Raw genomic sequence first — 15,174 nt, 5'->3', positions numbered from 1 at the left:
CAGCGAGATAATCCTCTTCAGTCCCGTGGAGGGGGAAATTCATAGAATTGGGATCCATGCTCTTCTCCACCCCCTCCCGCAGAGAGGAAGGGAATTGGGAATGTTTTCAGAACAGTTGGGCAATGCAGTGGCCTTGAGTGATGGAGCACGAGGATGCAGGTTTGGTGGGGGGGGGGGGGGTTGAGGGTAGAGCCAACCAGAGGCCTGCAGCATCTTCAAACAGGGCCGAGGGGGTTGAGGAAGTTCTGGGACCACATTGCTCACCAGAGATGACAGGCTGTTTGACCTATCATGCCTGTGTCAGAGAAGTGCCAACCTGTTAACAATAGTCAATAACTAATCAAACTTGATGGTTAATCAGTTAACCTTTAATATTCTTTGTGAGGCCATTGCGCGGTCAATTGGGCTCATATGCTCATGCAGGTGCAGCAGGCGGTTAAGGCGGCAAATGGTATGTTGGCCTTCATAGCGAGAGTATTCAAGTACAGGAGCAAGGATGTCTTGCTGCAGTTGTACAGGGCCTTGGTGAGACCACACCTTGAGTATTGTGTGCAGTTTTGGTCACCTTATCTGAGGAATGGTGTGGAGATGCCGGAGTTGGACTGGGGTGGACAAATGTAAGAAGTCACACAACACCAGGTTATAGTCCAACAGCTTTATTTGAAATCACAAGCTTTCGGAGCGCTGCTCCTTCGTCAGGTGAAGTCACCTGACGAAGGAGCAGCACTCCGAAAGCTTGTGATTTCAAATAAAGCTGTTGGACTATAACCTGGTGTTGTGTGACTTCTTACATTTATCTGAGGAAGGATGTTATTGCCATGGAGGGAGTGCAGCGAAGATTCACCAGACTGATACCTGGGATGGCAGGAATGATGTATGAGGAGAGATTGGGTCGATTAGGCTTATATTCACTAGAGTTTAGAAGAATGAGAGGGGATCTCATTGAAACTTATAAAATTCTAACAGGACTAGACAGACTGGATGCAGGAAGGATGTTCCCGATGGCGGGGGTGTCCAGAACCAGGGGTCACAGTCTAAGGATAAAGGGTAAGCCATTTAGTACTGAGATGAGGAGGAATTTCTTCACCCAGAGAGTGGTGAACCTGTGGAATTCTCTGTCACAGAGGGCGGTGGAGGCCAATTCATTAAAGATATTCAAGAAGGAGTTAGATATATTTCTTAAGGCTAAGGGGATCAAGGGATATGAGGAGAAAGCAGGGACAGGGTACTGAATTTGGATGATCAGCCATGATCTCATTAAATGGCGGAGCAGGCTCGAGGGGCTGAATGGCCTACTCCTGCTCCTATCTTCTATGTTTCTATATTTTAACCACAACAATCCACCTTTCCACGGAATGCATTTCTATTGAATGCATCGTTCCTTGAAGACCTACAGGCCTTGAAATATTGAAGTAATGAAAGTTTGATAGATTACTAATGCTCTGTGTGTGATGTTCATGTTAAATCCACTGTGGAATTATTGAAATGAATGGTCTTCCTAAGGAGTCTTGAAGTTCACACTCGCTTTATTGTCGAGGCCCCATTCATTTACAGGGCTATCTCTGACAACACCAAGGCGGTCTGGTAAAGGACCCATGGGTAGTGCCATGGGAGGTACCCAGTCCCATGTTGGGCTAAACACACTGGCTTTTCTGTGAAGATAATGCGGCAGCCAATTTGCGCACAGCAAGGTCCCACAAACAGCAATGCGATAACGACCAGATCATCTGTTTTAGTGATGTTGATTGAGGGATAAATATTGGCCCCAGGACACTGGGGATAACTCCCCTACTCTTCTTCGAAATAGTGCCGTGGGATCTTTTACGTCCACCTGAGAGAGCAGACGCTCTTGGTTTAACGTCTCATCTGAAAGACGGCACCTCCGACAGTGCAGCACTCCCTCAGTATTGCACTGGGAGTGTCGGCCTGGATTATAGGCTCAAGTCTCTGGAGTGGGACTTGAACCCACAACCTTCTGACTCAGAGGCGAGGGTGCTGCCCACTGAGCCACAGGCTGACACAAAAGCCTTTATGAAACTCACCTGTAAAATATTCAAATCTGCAACAACAAAAAATACATCATTAAAACAGATTATCCGGTCACTATCACATTGCTGCTTGTGGGAGCTTGCTGTGCGCAAATTGTCGACCGCGTTTCCCACATTACAACAGTGACTCCACTCCAAAAAGTATTTCATTGGCTGTAAAGCGCTTTGGGACGTCCGGTGGTCGTGAAAGGCGCTATAGAAATGCAAGTCTTTTTTTTCTTTCTTTCCCTATTAAATATGACCAACAAAGGATATTTTCGAAGGCGTCCTGATGGAGTTGGAAGTAGAGTTCGTAGATAATGTGTGTGAGTGTTTCTTTTTTTTAAAATGTTTTTTTTTATTCCTGGAAGGACCGAGTGAAATATTCCCCTCTTATAAAGTGAACATTGATTTTTTGCTGAAAGACTGCTTCACTGCCACAGGATGCGGTTAAACAGGCTCACGCCTGTGCCATGCTCTTGACAGGATGTGGTCCCAGCGCAGCAGTCGTCTGTAGCTCAGCTTTTTGATACATACCTCGCTGTTTTTGGGGCTGTATTTTTCGCGGGACCTGCACGGATCCCCTCCATCAAACGGTGACAGTTTTAACATCTTGTGTAACTGCCGCAAAAGGGTTTCAGTGAGCAACCCAAGACTCTCGAGGCTCTGTGGCCGTGGCAAGATATTGTGCGACCAAAAGGTCGATTTTTGTTTTTTGGAGAAAGGGTCAGAAGAATTGCTAAATAACAACAGAAAATGCTGGAAAAACTCAGCAGGTCAGGCAACATCCGTGGACAGAAATTTGAGTTGACGTTTCGGGTCGAACCCTTCTTCAAAACGTTTCGGGTTCGACCCGAAACGTCAACTCAAATTTCTGTCCATGGATGTTGCCTGACCTGCTGAGTTTTTCCAGCATTTTCTGTTGTTATTTCGGATTTCCAACATCCGCAGTATTTTGCTATCGTCAGAAGAATTGCTGATGGTTTTAATTATTTCACGGGGGATTTCAATTTTTCAAGCAGGGGGGGACAAAGTACCGAATTGTTGGCTTCCCACCAATTAGCCCCAGTACCGTTGCCTCCAGAGTCCTCCAAGGATCTATCTTTGCCCCCTTCCACTCCCTCATCTATATGCTGCCCCTTGGCGACATCATCCGCAGACATAGGGTCACCTTCCACATGTACGCTGATGACACCCAGCTCTCCCTCTCCACCACCTCTCTCGAACCCTCCACTGCCTCTGTGTTCTTAGTCTCCTTGTCTGGCATCCAGTCTTTCATGAGCTCCAACTTCCTCCAGCCTAACATTTGGAAGACTGAAGCCATTGTCTTTGACCCGCACCGCAAGCGCTGTACCCTTGCCAGCAACTCCACCCCCTCCCCAGCCACTGTCTCCGCTTGAACCAGACTGTTTGCAATCCTATTCGATCGCGAGCTGAGCTTCCGACCCCGTATCCTCTCCATCACAAAGGCCACCTATCTCCACCTCCAGAACATCACCCGCCGACCCTACCTCAGCCCATCTGCCACTGAAACCCTCATCCATGTCGTTGTCACCTCCAGACTCGACTATTCCAATTCTCTCCTGGCCGGCCTCCCAAACTCCACCCTCTGGAAACTTGAGCTCATCCGAAAGTCCTGCTACCCGTATCCTATCCCACACCAAGTCTCGCTCACCCATCCTTGTCCTCACTGACCTACATTGGCTCCTGCTCCCCCAATGCTGCAACGTGTGTTTAAATCTCTACATGGCCTCATCCCTCCCGATCTCTGTAACCTCCTCCAGCCCCCTACAACCCTCCCTATCTCTGTAACCTCCTCCAGCCTCTACAACCCTCCCTTTCTCTGTAACCTCCTCCAGCCCCCTACAACCCTCCCTATCTCTGTAACCTCCTCCAGCCCCTACAACCCTCCCTATCTCTGTAACCTCCTCCAGCCCCTACAACCCTCCCTCTCTCTGTAACCTCCTCCAGCCCCCTACAACCCTCCCTATCTCTGTAACCTCCTCCAGCCCCTACAGCCCTCCCTATCTCTGTAACCTCCTCCAGCCCCTACAACCCTCCCTATCTCTGTAACCTCCTCCAGCCCCTACAACCCTCCCTATCTCTGTAACCTCCTCCAGCCCCCTACAACCCTCCCTATCTCTGTAACCTCCTCCAGCCCCTACAACCCTCCCTATCTCTGTAACCTCCTCCAGCCCCCTACAACCCTCCCTATCTCTGTAACCTCCTCCAGCCCCTACAACCCTCCCTATCTCTGTAACCTCCTCCAGCCCCTACAACCCTCCCTATCTCTGTAACCTCCTCCAGTCCCTCCAACCCTCCCTATCTCTGTAACCTCCTCCAGCCCCCTACAACCCTCCCTATCTCTGTAACCTCCTCCAGCCCCTACAACCCCCCTCACCCAAACTCGCCATTCCTTTGACTCTGGCCTCCTGTGCATCCCCCTCTTGGCTCCACCATTGGCAGCCGTGCTTTCAGCTGCCTACGCCCCACACTCTGGAATCCCCTCCTTAATCCCCTCCGCCTCTGCACCTCCCTCTCCTCCTTTAAGACCATCTTTAAAACCAGCTTCTTTCACCCCTCCTAAACATCTCCTCCATGGCTAGATGCCCATTTTTTGGATTATGTCTCTGTGAAGCACTTTGGGAAGTTTTCCTTCATTAAAGGTGCCATATTAATGTAAGTTGCTATTTTAAGAGAGCAGTGTTTGTTAATTGGCTTTGACTGTGAGAGGCAGAATATTAATGTGACAGTTTCAAAAAGTGAAACTCTGCAGGCTGTTTATAAACCTCATTAACTTGTTGAAACCAGAGATATCTACACAGCCATTGAATGGAAACTAATTAATATAAAATGGTGGATCAGAGTGAGGACGAGGGCATGGCTCAGTGAGTAAATGCACCACCTTGCGTGATTCTGAGCCATACCAAACAGGAAGGACCTCGGTCCATTGCTTTGTGTTGTGTTGGCTGGGCCATTAGCGGTGCAGTACAATCAGCGTCAGTGGAGAGGGCAACAGTTAGCCAGGGATCCCACCCCTGACCACAGCCGGAAAAATGTGCCTTTGCTTATGTTAGATGAGGACAAGATTGGGCACGGTTGTGATGTGCCCCATGGTCAAATAGCTTCCCAAGACTGGCTGTCTAACTTCACATGTGAAGGCTGGCTGCTCGAGCAAAGTAGCAGAGGGCTGTTGGGGCCTGTGGGACTCGAGCAAGAGTGGAGGGGAAAAAATTTAAAAATAATAACTGATTCCAATTCAGTGTCCATGCTGTGGACGGTGACGTAAGAAAACTACTAGGCACTTGGTCAGAGTATTAAATAAGGCTTTAATCGACTGTTTCACAACATAGAAGTCTCGTTATCCTTCACTAGTTCCTGTTTACAAAATGTCCCTGAGCAAGCTGGGCCCGTGCCCGAGTATTTATACTCTCCCTGGACAGCGCCACCAGCAGGCCGCCCAGTATATTTCATAAGTCATTTGTACACGAATGGCACGATTTATGTCAGACGGATTATATTTTTTTCTCTCCGCCAGGTGTCTGACACACATGGAAACCCGCCACCGTGTTTAATAATCTGCTGAGAAATCAGAGTTTCTGTTTGTCCATTTCTGTGCGCATGCTCTCTCCCCATAAGGACACCCACCACTTGCCTAACTCCAGAGAGCTTAGGCGCAGGCTGGCAGAGTCAAGTCTTGGGGGACACCCACTGTTGGAATTTAACCAGCTTACTAACAGATCACTTGTAGCTTCTCACTGCTGGTCCAACGAGGACACCTTACCCATCTATGACACTCCTTCCAGGTGAAACAGCGATTTACTTGTAATTCTTGCAATCTAGTATACTGTATTCGCAGCTCACGATGCGGTCTCCTCTACATTGGGGAGACCAAACGCAGATTGGGTAACTGCTTTGCGGAACACCTCCGTTCAGTCTGTAAGGGTGACCCCGAGCTTCTGGTCGCCTGTCATTTTAATTCTCTGCTCCATTCCCACTCTGACTTCTCTGTCCTCGGTCTCTTGCACTGTTCCAATGAATCTCAACGTAAGCGCGACGAACAGCACCTCATCTTTCGATTAGGCACTTTACAGCCTTCTGGACTCAACATCGAGTTCAACAATTTCAGATCATAACCTCGGCCCCTATTTTTTTTTCCACACGGCAGCTGTCTTTCATTCTGCCGGTGCCACTTACACTTCATCTCGAGCCATCCTTTACCATCTTAACCTGTCCCATTACCATCTCCTTTTGCCTCGCACCATCATCCCCTTTTGTCATTTAATCTCTCCTGCCTTCCATCCTATCACAGACCTTCCCTTTTGTTCTCTCCTCCCCTCCCCCCTTTCCCACCCCCTGCACTTGCTTAAAAACCTGTTCCATCTCCAGCTTCTTCCAGTTCTGATGAAGGGTCATCGACCTGAAATGTTAACTCTGTTTCTCTCTCCACAGATGCTGCCTGACCCGCTGAGTATTTCCAGCATTTTCTGTTTTTATTTCAGATTTCCAGCAATGCAGTATTTTGCTTTTGTATTGCCCATCTATGTGTTGGCTTACCATTGAATCATACAAATCACATCACAGAAGCCATTTGGCCCATCACACGTGTTGCAGGGCTCCTGATGCCTTCTATTCTAATTCCGTTTCTCTGCCCTTTCCTCATATCCTTTAAAACTTTTTCTTTGTAAATACTTGTCCAATTTTTATTTCCTGCCCCCGCCAAAGGAAGATAGTTCACTACTTGGTCATTAGAAAAAGGGAGAACTTGCATTTATGTAGCACCTTTCATGACCTCAGAACATCTCAAAGTGCTCCACAGCCAATGAAGTACTTTAGAAGTGTAAATGTACTGCGTAACTGTTGTAATGCAGAGAAACGCTGCTGCCAATTTGTTCACAGCAAGGTCCCACAAACAGCAATGAGATAAATGACCAGTTAATCTGGTGTTCGTGATGTTGGTTGAGGGATAAATGTTGGCCAGGACTCCCCTGCTCTCTTCAAACAGTGCCAGGGAATATTTTCTGTCCACCTGAGAGGGCAAAGGGGGCCTCGGTTTAACGTCTCATCCGAAGGATGGCCCCTCCGACAGTGCGGCGCTCCCTCAGTACTGCCCCTCCGACAGTGCGGCACTCCCTCAGTACTGACCCTCCAACAGTGAGGCGCTCCCTCAGTACTGCCCCTCCAACAGTGCAGCGCTCCCTCAGTACTGCCCCTCCGACAGTGCGGCACTCCCTCAGTACTGACCCTCCAACAGTGAGGCGCTCCCTCAGTACTGCCCCTCCGACAGTGCGGCACTCCCTCAGTACTGACCCTCCAACAGTGAGGCGCTCCCTCAGTACTGCCCCTCCAACAGTGCAGCGCTCCCTCAGTACTGCCCCTCCGACAGTGCGGCGCTCCCTCAGTACTGCCCCTCCTACAGTGCGGCACTCCCTCAGTACCGCCCCTCCGACAGTGCGGCGCTCCCTCAGTACCGTCCCTCCGACAGTGCGCCGCTCCCTCAGTACTGCCCCTCCGACAGTGCGCCGCTCCCTCAGTACTGCCCCTCCGACAGTGCGGCGCTCCCTCAGCACTGCCCCTCCGACAGTGCGGCGCTCCCTCAGTTACGGCACTGGAGTGTCGGCCTAGATTATGAGCTCAAGCCCTGGAGTGGGGCTTGAACCCACAACTTTCTGACTCCAAGAGTGCCGCCCACTGAGCCACGGCTGACACCATTAGAGGGCTGAAAAACTTGTCGTTGGGGGTTACACAGCATTTCAGGCTGTGACTAGTTTCAGGGGCCATCTAACCTCTGTTGTCGAGTATAACGGGCGGATTTAGACTGTAAAACATTGGATCAAGTATGACTGCTCCATACTTATTAGTCGAAAACTTGAAGCAGTAAAAAAAAACAGTCCATCCGTCTCGAGCATTTACAACGTACCTCACTGTGTCTCTGCCAGGTGGTCGCTACAAGAAGGAAATCAATGTCAACGGTCAGAGCCATTTGCTGCTGATCAGGGATGAAGGAGGTCCTCCCGATGCACAGGTAAGTGTTTAACAAATTGGGGCTGAGACATGTTCTGGGGCTGAGGCACACTGATCTACAGGAGGGCCAGATGCGGACACCGGATGCTCAAACTGGAAAGTGGCCCATTTTCCAGCACTGACGTCCCTCACCTTGACGAGCACAGAATTCATGAAAACAACACTGACTCTGTATTAGACAAGGTCGATGAGCATGTCCAGGAATAACTGGGCCATGGCGACTGTGAAGTCACCTGGACATGCTGCTCTGTTGAACATGTCCATGGCCAAGAAGGACTGGTCACCACACTTTAGGAAGGATGTGAAGGCCCTTGAGAGGGTGCAGAGGAGATTTACCAGAATGGTTCCGGGGATGGGGGATCTTAGCTACAAGGACAGGTTGGAGAAACTGGATTTGTTTTCATTAGAGCAAAGGAGGTTGAGGAGCGATTTGATCAAGGTGTACAAGATCATGACGGGTTTGGATAGGCTAGATGGGGAAAGGCTGTTCCCACTAGTTGATGGAGCAAGGACTATGGGACACAGATTTAAGGTTTTGGGCAAGAGATACAGGGGAGATGCGAGGAAAAACTTTTTACGCAGCGAGTGGTGAGGACCTGGAACTCGCTGCCGACGGAAGTGGTGGAAGCGGAGACACTCAATGTTTTTAAGGGTAGACTGGATAGGCATTTGAGGGAAATAAACTTGCAGGGCTACGGGGATAGAGTGGAGGAACGGGACTGACTGGATTGCTCTACAGAGAGCCGGCACGGAGTGGATGGGCCGAATGGCCTCCTTCTGTGCCGTTATGACTCTGTGACAGTAACTTTATTCGCAGAGGAACCCTCGTATAATTGGCATTTCATGAAAAGGTACATAATCGTGGCATAAGTAGGGCTGTCGAGAGTCGTTACACGCACAACAGTTGTAACCACTGTGCTCAAGAGGCTGTCGCAGGGCTTCGACATCAAAAGGAAATTCTTTTCATTTTTCACTTGCATGCAAAGCTTAATTTGCATTGCCATGACGACGTGAGAGGAACTGCAAAAACAAAACCTCAACAAGGATTATCAGACTTTTAAGTTTGTGTCATGAATTCTGCGATGTAAAGGTAAACCGAATGTTCCAGCACACAGTCACCAGCTATTGCTGGTTACTCTGAACCGGGAGGCAGTAGGGCGACGATTGGTGTCCCGGTCAGCGAGGGCGCCGAGGTTTATCCAATAGCCTCTGCTGGAAATTTGGCGGCTGTCAGGCAAGGACAGAGTCCAGCTCGGCTGTGTTGCCCTGCGCGGTCGAATAGCCTACTGCCTAAGTTCACTTGGACAAAGTACCATGTGGTGCCACTGCCCGTTGTACTGGACCCCAGCAAGAAGTCAACATCTTCAGGAGAGGAGAGCAGAAAACTATAGCGGGGGAGGGACGTTTAACCGAGTCAAAGCGAAGGGAGCAGTTCGCAAATACGGTGGAGGAGAAATTAAGCTCGCAAATTCCGGCGCGAAAGTGGCTGGCGCCATTCGAATGCACCCCCACCCCGGAGGCGCCCCATCGACCCGGAGCGCGCTGGAAATTGGGCCTCGTGGCCTCATTTGCATTAAACGTGCACGCTGCGGACGCCAGTCGGAGGGGTCCTGATGCAGCTTGTCGGTCGGGGCCTGACCAATCCAGCTCGGAGCCGGCCTGGGAGCGAGGGGTGGTCCTGGGCTGGCAAAGGCCCGCTGTATTTTTATGGAGGAGGAGTGGGGGCAGCAAGGCTCTCCAATTTAGCAGCCGGCGCACTTAGGATCCAACATTTGGCGTCCACCCCGCCCCACAATGATGATTTAATGCAGGAAAACCGGTGCCCGATTTTAGATTTCTTCCCCACTGTCTCTGGTGGGGTGGGAAAGATTTTATTATAAACTATTTCAAACCTTGTTCTCCTTGAGCGGTTTGAATAGAGGAAGTATTAAAATTTTAAATGCCATTGAACATTTGAACTTGGCTGGCTTCAAATTCCCACAGGCATAATAAGCTGTTCCATTAATACAATGCTGATTGATGGGCTCTGCTCCACTTTTACAATGTGTCCATTTTCTGCAATGAAAGCGCCCGCTGCCACACATTGAACAATCAACAAAAAATCATAGTGATAGTTAAAAGTCAGTCAGTACAAGTTATTATTATTTATGTATGACAGTTTGATTTGTTATACTATGGGCTGTGCGGAGACCTTCCCTGCACATCAGTGGATGTCAGGGCTAGCCTTCGCTATTAGCCCAACCTGTCAATGTGCAAATAAATGCGTGAGGCTGACCAGAGTGCTTATTTAAATGGGAATTGCTTCCCGTGTCCGGCGCGCTTACGCGCTGCTGTGTTTACCCGGAGTACAAAACTGGAGAGCCGCCGTAGTTCAGTCGCTCTTCCTCTGATCCCTTTGTTGCCCCATCATCCATGCCCTCTCTATTGTGGCATGAATGGCGTCGTTCGTCTTCTTCCTCTCTCTTATTTCCCTCCCTCCGCCCCCGCCGCCCCCCCCCCCCCCCGGAGTCTTTGACTCTTACCTGGGGGTGCAGTTCGATGGGTAGCTGCTACCTTATCCGAAGGGCCACGTTTCGGGCGTCAGTAGGCTGGCTATTCGACCACGCGGGGCATCGCGGCCAAGTCTGAGCCGACGTGCGCACACGTGGGCTACCATTGGTTGTCATTGACTGGCGGCCGGAAGCTGGCACCCTGTCCAACTGCACGTGAGTTAGGGTATTTCTAACTACAGTTGTACAGGGCCTTGGTGAGACCTGGAGTACTGTGTGCAGTTTTGGTCTCCTTGCCTAAGAAAGGATATACTTGCCATAGAGGGAGTGCAGCGAAGGTTCACCAGATTGATTCCTGGGATGGCAGGACTGTCGTATGAGGAGAAATTGGGTCGACTAGGCCTGTATTCACTAGAGTTTAGAAGAATGAGAGGGGATCTCATTGAAACGTATAAAATTCTGACAGAGCTCGACAGACTGGATGCAGGGAGGATGTTTCCTCTGGCTGGGGGGGTCTAGAATGAGGAGACACAGGGGTCGATTTTCCCGAAGCTGTCGGGAAGAAGGCGGGACTACAACTTTCAGGTTTTAGACCCGCCTACATCGACGTCCGGCCAATCCGCGCGATTTTCCCTTGATTGACCTTGTTGAGCCCACCCAGCGGGCTCAGCAGACCAATTAAGGGCCACCCGGCAACAGGTGACGTCACAGACTGAAATTTCATCTGTCAAGAGTTCTTGACAGATGAAATATCAGTGTTTCACAGCTGTTTGAAGCTGCCAAACGCTGACAGTCTGAGTTCTAACATGAGTCCTTCTGCACAGACTCAGTTAGAACTCTCAGCAGCACTCAAAGCTGAAGGCTGTCACTTTTGACAGATCGCAGCCATTCAGCTTTAAGTGCCGGCTGAGTGATGCGCTCTCGATGCCTACAGGAAGAAAGGCTGTTAAGGTAAGTACAGGTAAGTAAAAGTTCTTTACACACTTTAGACACACCAAACACACTTACCTTTACACTCATGCACCCATCACTCACCTGAACACCGACATCGCGACCCCTCCAAGTCCTTCAACCCGACGGCCCGCCTGCTCTAACCTGGCGTGGTTTGGAGCCATCGGGAAACCCACACGACACCCCTCAAAATAGGGATTAGGCTAAAAACTGCCTGTTAACTACCTGTTAACAGGCAGTTAATTGGCACTAATCCCTTCCCGCCTGGGGTCGGCGGGTCCCAGTACGGGGCGGGTACCCGCCGCCTCTGAAACTTGCGTGGAGCGGGGTTTTGGGCGGGATGGCGTCGGGACCCCCAAATTCGGGATTTCCCCCCCCCACACGCCTGAAACCCCGCCTGACGGCTCCAGGAAAATCGACCCCACAGTCTCAGGATACGGGGTAGGACATTTTGGACTGAGATGAGGAGAAATTTCTTCACTCAGAGGGTGGTGAACCTGTGGAATTCTCTACCACAGAAGGCTGTGGAGGCCAAGTCACTGAATATATTTAAGAAGGAGATAGATAGATTTCTAGACACAAAAGGCATCATGGGGTATGGGGAGAGAGCGGGAATATGGTATTGAGATAGAGGATCAGCCGTGATTATATTGAATGGCGGAGCAGGCTCGAAGGGCCGAATGGCCGACTCCTGCTCCTGTTTTTCTGTTTCACAGAACTCACAGCACAATAGAGGCACGTTCGGCCCATCTCGCTTGTGCTGGTGCCAGCTCGTCAACTGGGGCGACCAACTCTAATCCCATTTTCCCACCCTTTCCTTGTATCTTTTTATATTCTTCCTTTTCAAACACTTAATAGGATCGTAGAAATGTGCTCATTCCTAGAACTTCCCCCCCTGATGTCCGAGTTGGCTACTTGCCTTGATTTGAAGACCAGCCGATGTATTGACATTGTTCCATCTTTTCCCCCGACAGTTTTCAATGTGGGTGGATGCTGTTATATTCGTCTTCAGCCTGGAAAATGAGAAGAGCTTTCAGACCATTTATAACTACTACACCAGGCTCGTGAGCTACCGGAGTACGGCTGAGATTGCCGTGATGCTGGTGGGGTCGCAGGGTAAGTGTGATGGTCAGCGCTGCTCCGTACCTCCCCACCGAACTCGACAAGCTGACGCGACTGGTTCTGGTGTCTCAGTGGTGCTGTGGCTGTTTCGGAAGTTAGGGCGGGGAGGGAAATTCCTCTTCTGATGGCGGAGTGGAGGGAGGGGGAGGGCGAGGGAAGTGGAAACAAGAGAAGGCCTTTTTCTCCCACTCTCAAAATCATACATTTTAAAGCCCCGTGCTCCCGCTCCCAAAGCCGGCAGGGTCCTCATTGACATATGCAGATTGTGGTCCGAAGATGTCATTGGGCCCCGGCCGCTATTTTAACGTTACTCTGAGCTGGGAGGCCACTGCAGTTTTGCCACCGGGTAAAGTCAAGTGAGAAGGGGGTCTGGGAGCAGAAGAGGCCATTTGAGGCAAGGTTTTTTACTCTCTTTGTGTAACCTGGCAGAGCAGGATTGCAGGCCCCACGAGTAAAGCTTAGGCCTCTCTCCTGCCCCCAGAATTCCCCCCACTCCCCTCCCCTTCCCTCTCACTAGAACCCCTCCCCCCTGCAGCTATATCCTACCCGTTCTGGGCAGGAAGTGGAACGGCAACATTAGAACATAAGAAATAGGAGCAGGAGTCGGCCATTCGGCCCTTCGAGCCTGCTCCGCCATTCAATGAGATCATGGCTGATCATCGACCTCAACTCCATTCACCAGCCCTATCGCCATATCCCTTGATGCCCTTACTAGTCAGAAATCTATCGACTTCTGTTTTGAATATACTCAACGACTGAGCCTCCACAGCCCTCTGGGGTAGAGAATTCCAAAGATTCACCACCCTCTTAGTGAAGAAATTCCTCCTCATCTCAGTCTAAAATGGCCGACCCCTTATCCTGAGACTGTGACCCCTGGTTCTAGACTCCCCAGCCAGGGGGAAACAGCCTCTCAGCATCTACCCTGTCGAGCCCTGTAAGAATTTTATATGTTTCAATGAGATCACCTCTCATTCTTCTAAACTCTAGAGAGTATGGGCCCAATCTAGTCAATCTCTCCTCATGGGACAATCCCCCTCATCCCAGGGATCAATGTGTATTTTTTTCCCATCCTTTTTATACGTTGTATTTTGGACACCCAGTACCAGCTGGGGGCATCAGACAAATGGTGCCGGTGTGAGCTTTACAACGATGAGCCGTTTGCGGAGTGTGTTGCCCTGGCTGGCCACGTGCCTCGAATGGATTCTCTTCGCTTTGTTTTTCTTCCACCAATTATCTCCCCTCCCCCATCTCAAAAAAAGGTCTATTAATTCTGACTGTGTGATTGGCAAAGACCCAGGGCGGAAAAATAAGGCATGAATGTACTTTGCCAAAATCGGCCTCTGTTACAAAGCAGTGAATATCTTCATAACCCTCGAGACTAGAGCTTATTTTACATACCCTATTTCTCTATGCGCCCCCTGAAGAAAAATCCTGGGAAAACCGTGGGGCATCGAAGCTTTAAATATGTCCTGAGCTCATCAATTTTTAAAAAATTTACAATTCATGAGGGAAGATATTATTGTCTCGAGAGAAGCTGCAGGCTGGAAGCTTGTAAAGATGATCTTTAATCAACATCAAATTACTTGATGTTGAGTGTCAAGTGGTATTTCAGTGTGTTGGCAGCACATCAAAAGCCCTGAAAGATCGCTGTGATCAGCAGCAGTTACAGGGAGTGTCCGCATAGTGTGCTTTGTCTTTTTTTTTTACATTGAGAAACCGAGCTGAAGGGCCAAAGTCCACAGTGTGGGATACAAGGACAAGTACAGATGAGAGAAGCCATTCAGCCCATCGTAGGAACAGGAGGAGGCCATTCAGGCCCTCGAGCCTGTTCCACCATTCGGTCAGATCGTGGATGATCTGTATCTTTTTTTTCCCCGCCTTTGCCCCATATCCCTTGATACCCTTATCTAACCAGAATCTATCGATCTCAGTCTTGACAGCTCTAATTGACCCCCAGCATCTGCAGCTTTTTGGGGGAGCGAGTTCCAGATTTCTACTACCCTTTGTGTGAAGACGTGCTTCCTGATTTCACTCCTGAATGGCCCGGCTCTAATTTTAAGATTATATCCTCTTGTTTTGGACTCCGCCCACCAGAGGAAATAGTTTATCTGCATCTACCCTATCAAAATCTTTTAGCGTTTTAAACACCTCAATTAGATCACCCCACAGCCTTCGAAGCTCAAGAGGATACAAAACAAGTCTGTGTAACCTGTCTTCATAATTTAACCCTTTTAGCCCCGGTATCATTCCGGTATCAGCCCTGCACCTCCTCCAAGGCCAGTACATCCTTCCTGAGGTGCGGTGCTCAGAGCTGATAGGGTCTGACCAAGGCTCTGTACATTTAGCTCGTCCATAGACGTCTATAGTTACCCTCACCTGATTCAAACTGCCTCCAGACATTGTGTCTCCACTATCCCACCCAGAAGAGCAGTCCAGGTACTACTCAGTGCAAAGACACCACCAAGGTTGCGGAGAGTAGCTGAGAAGACGGGGAATTCGATGGTGAGGTGACACCAAGTTTGGGTATTAAAAGCCTGAAAATTGTAGGAGGGAGGGAAGTC

General features: G+C 49.8%; 1 protein-coding gene across 3 annotated transcripts in view; it reads left to right on the top strand.

Annotated features, from left to right (window-relative positions):
• The window catches only part of LOC147097098 (arf-GAP with GTPase, ANK repeat and PH domain-containing protein 1-like), a 189,577-nt gene that overhangs the window by 116,117 nt on the left and 58,286 nt on the right, over positions 1–15,174 (top strand). For all 3 annotated transcript variants that reach the window (XM_085972930.1, XM_085972929.1, XM_085972928.1), the window contains exons 4-5: positions 7,967–8,052; positions 12,466–12,607. In XM_085972930.1, the coding sequence (XP_085829056.1) occupies positions 7,967–8,052; positions 12,466–12,607 (228 nt within the window). The remainder of the gene's footprint in view (positions 1–7,966; positions 8,053–12,465; positions 12,608–15,174) is intronic.

Source organism: Somniosus microcephalus, chromosome 33, assembly GCF_052327205.1.
Source record: "Somniosus microcephalus isolate GS21.2 chromosome 33, FLI_Smic_1.0, whole genome shotgun sequence".
Lineage (NCBI taxonomy): Eukaryota > Metazoa > Chordata > Chondrichthyes > Squaliformes > Somniosidae > Somniosus > Somniosus microcephalus.
Note: the sequence above shows the minus strand (reverse complement) of the source record. Positions and strands in the feature narration are given on the sequence as shown.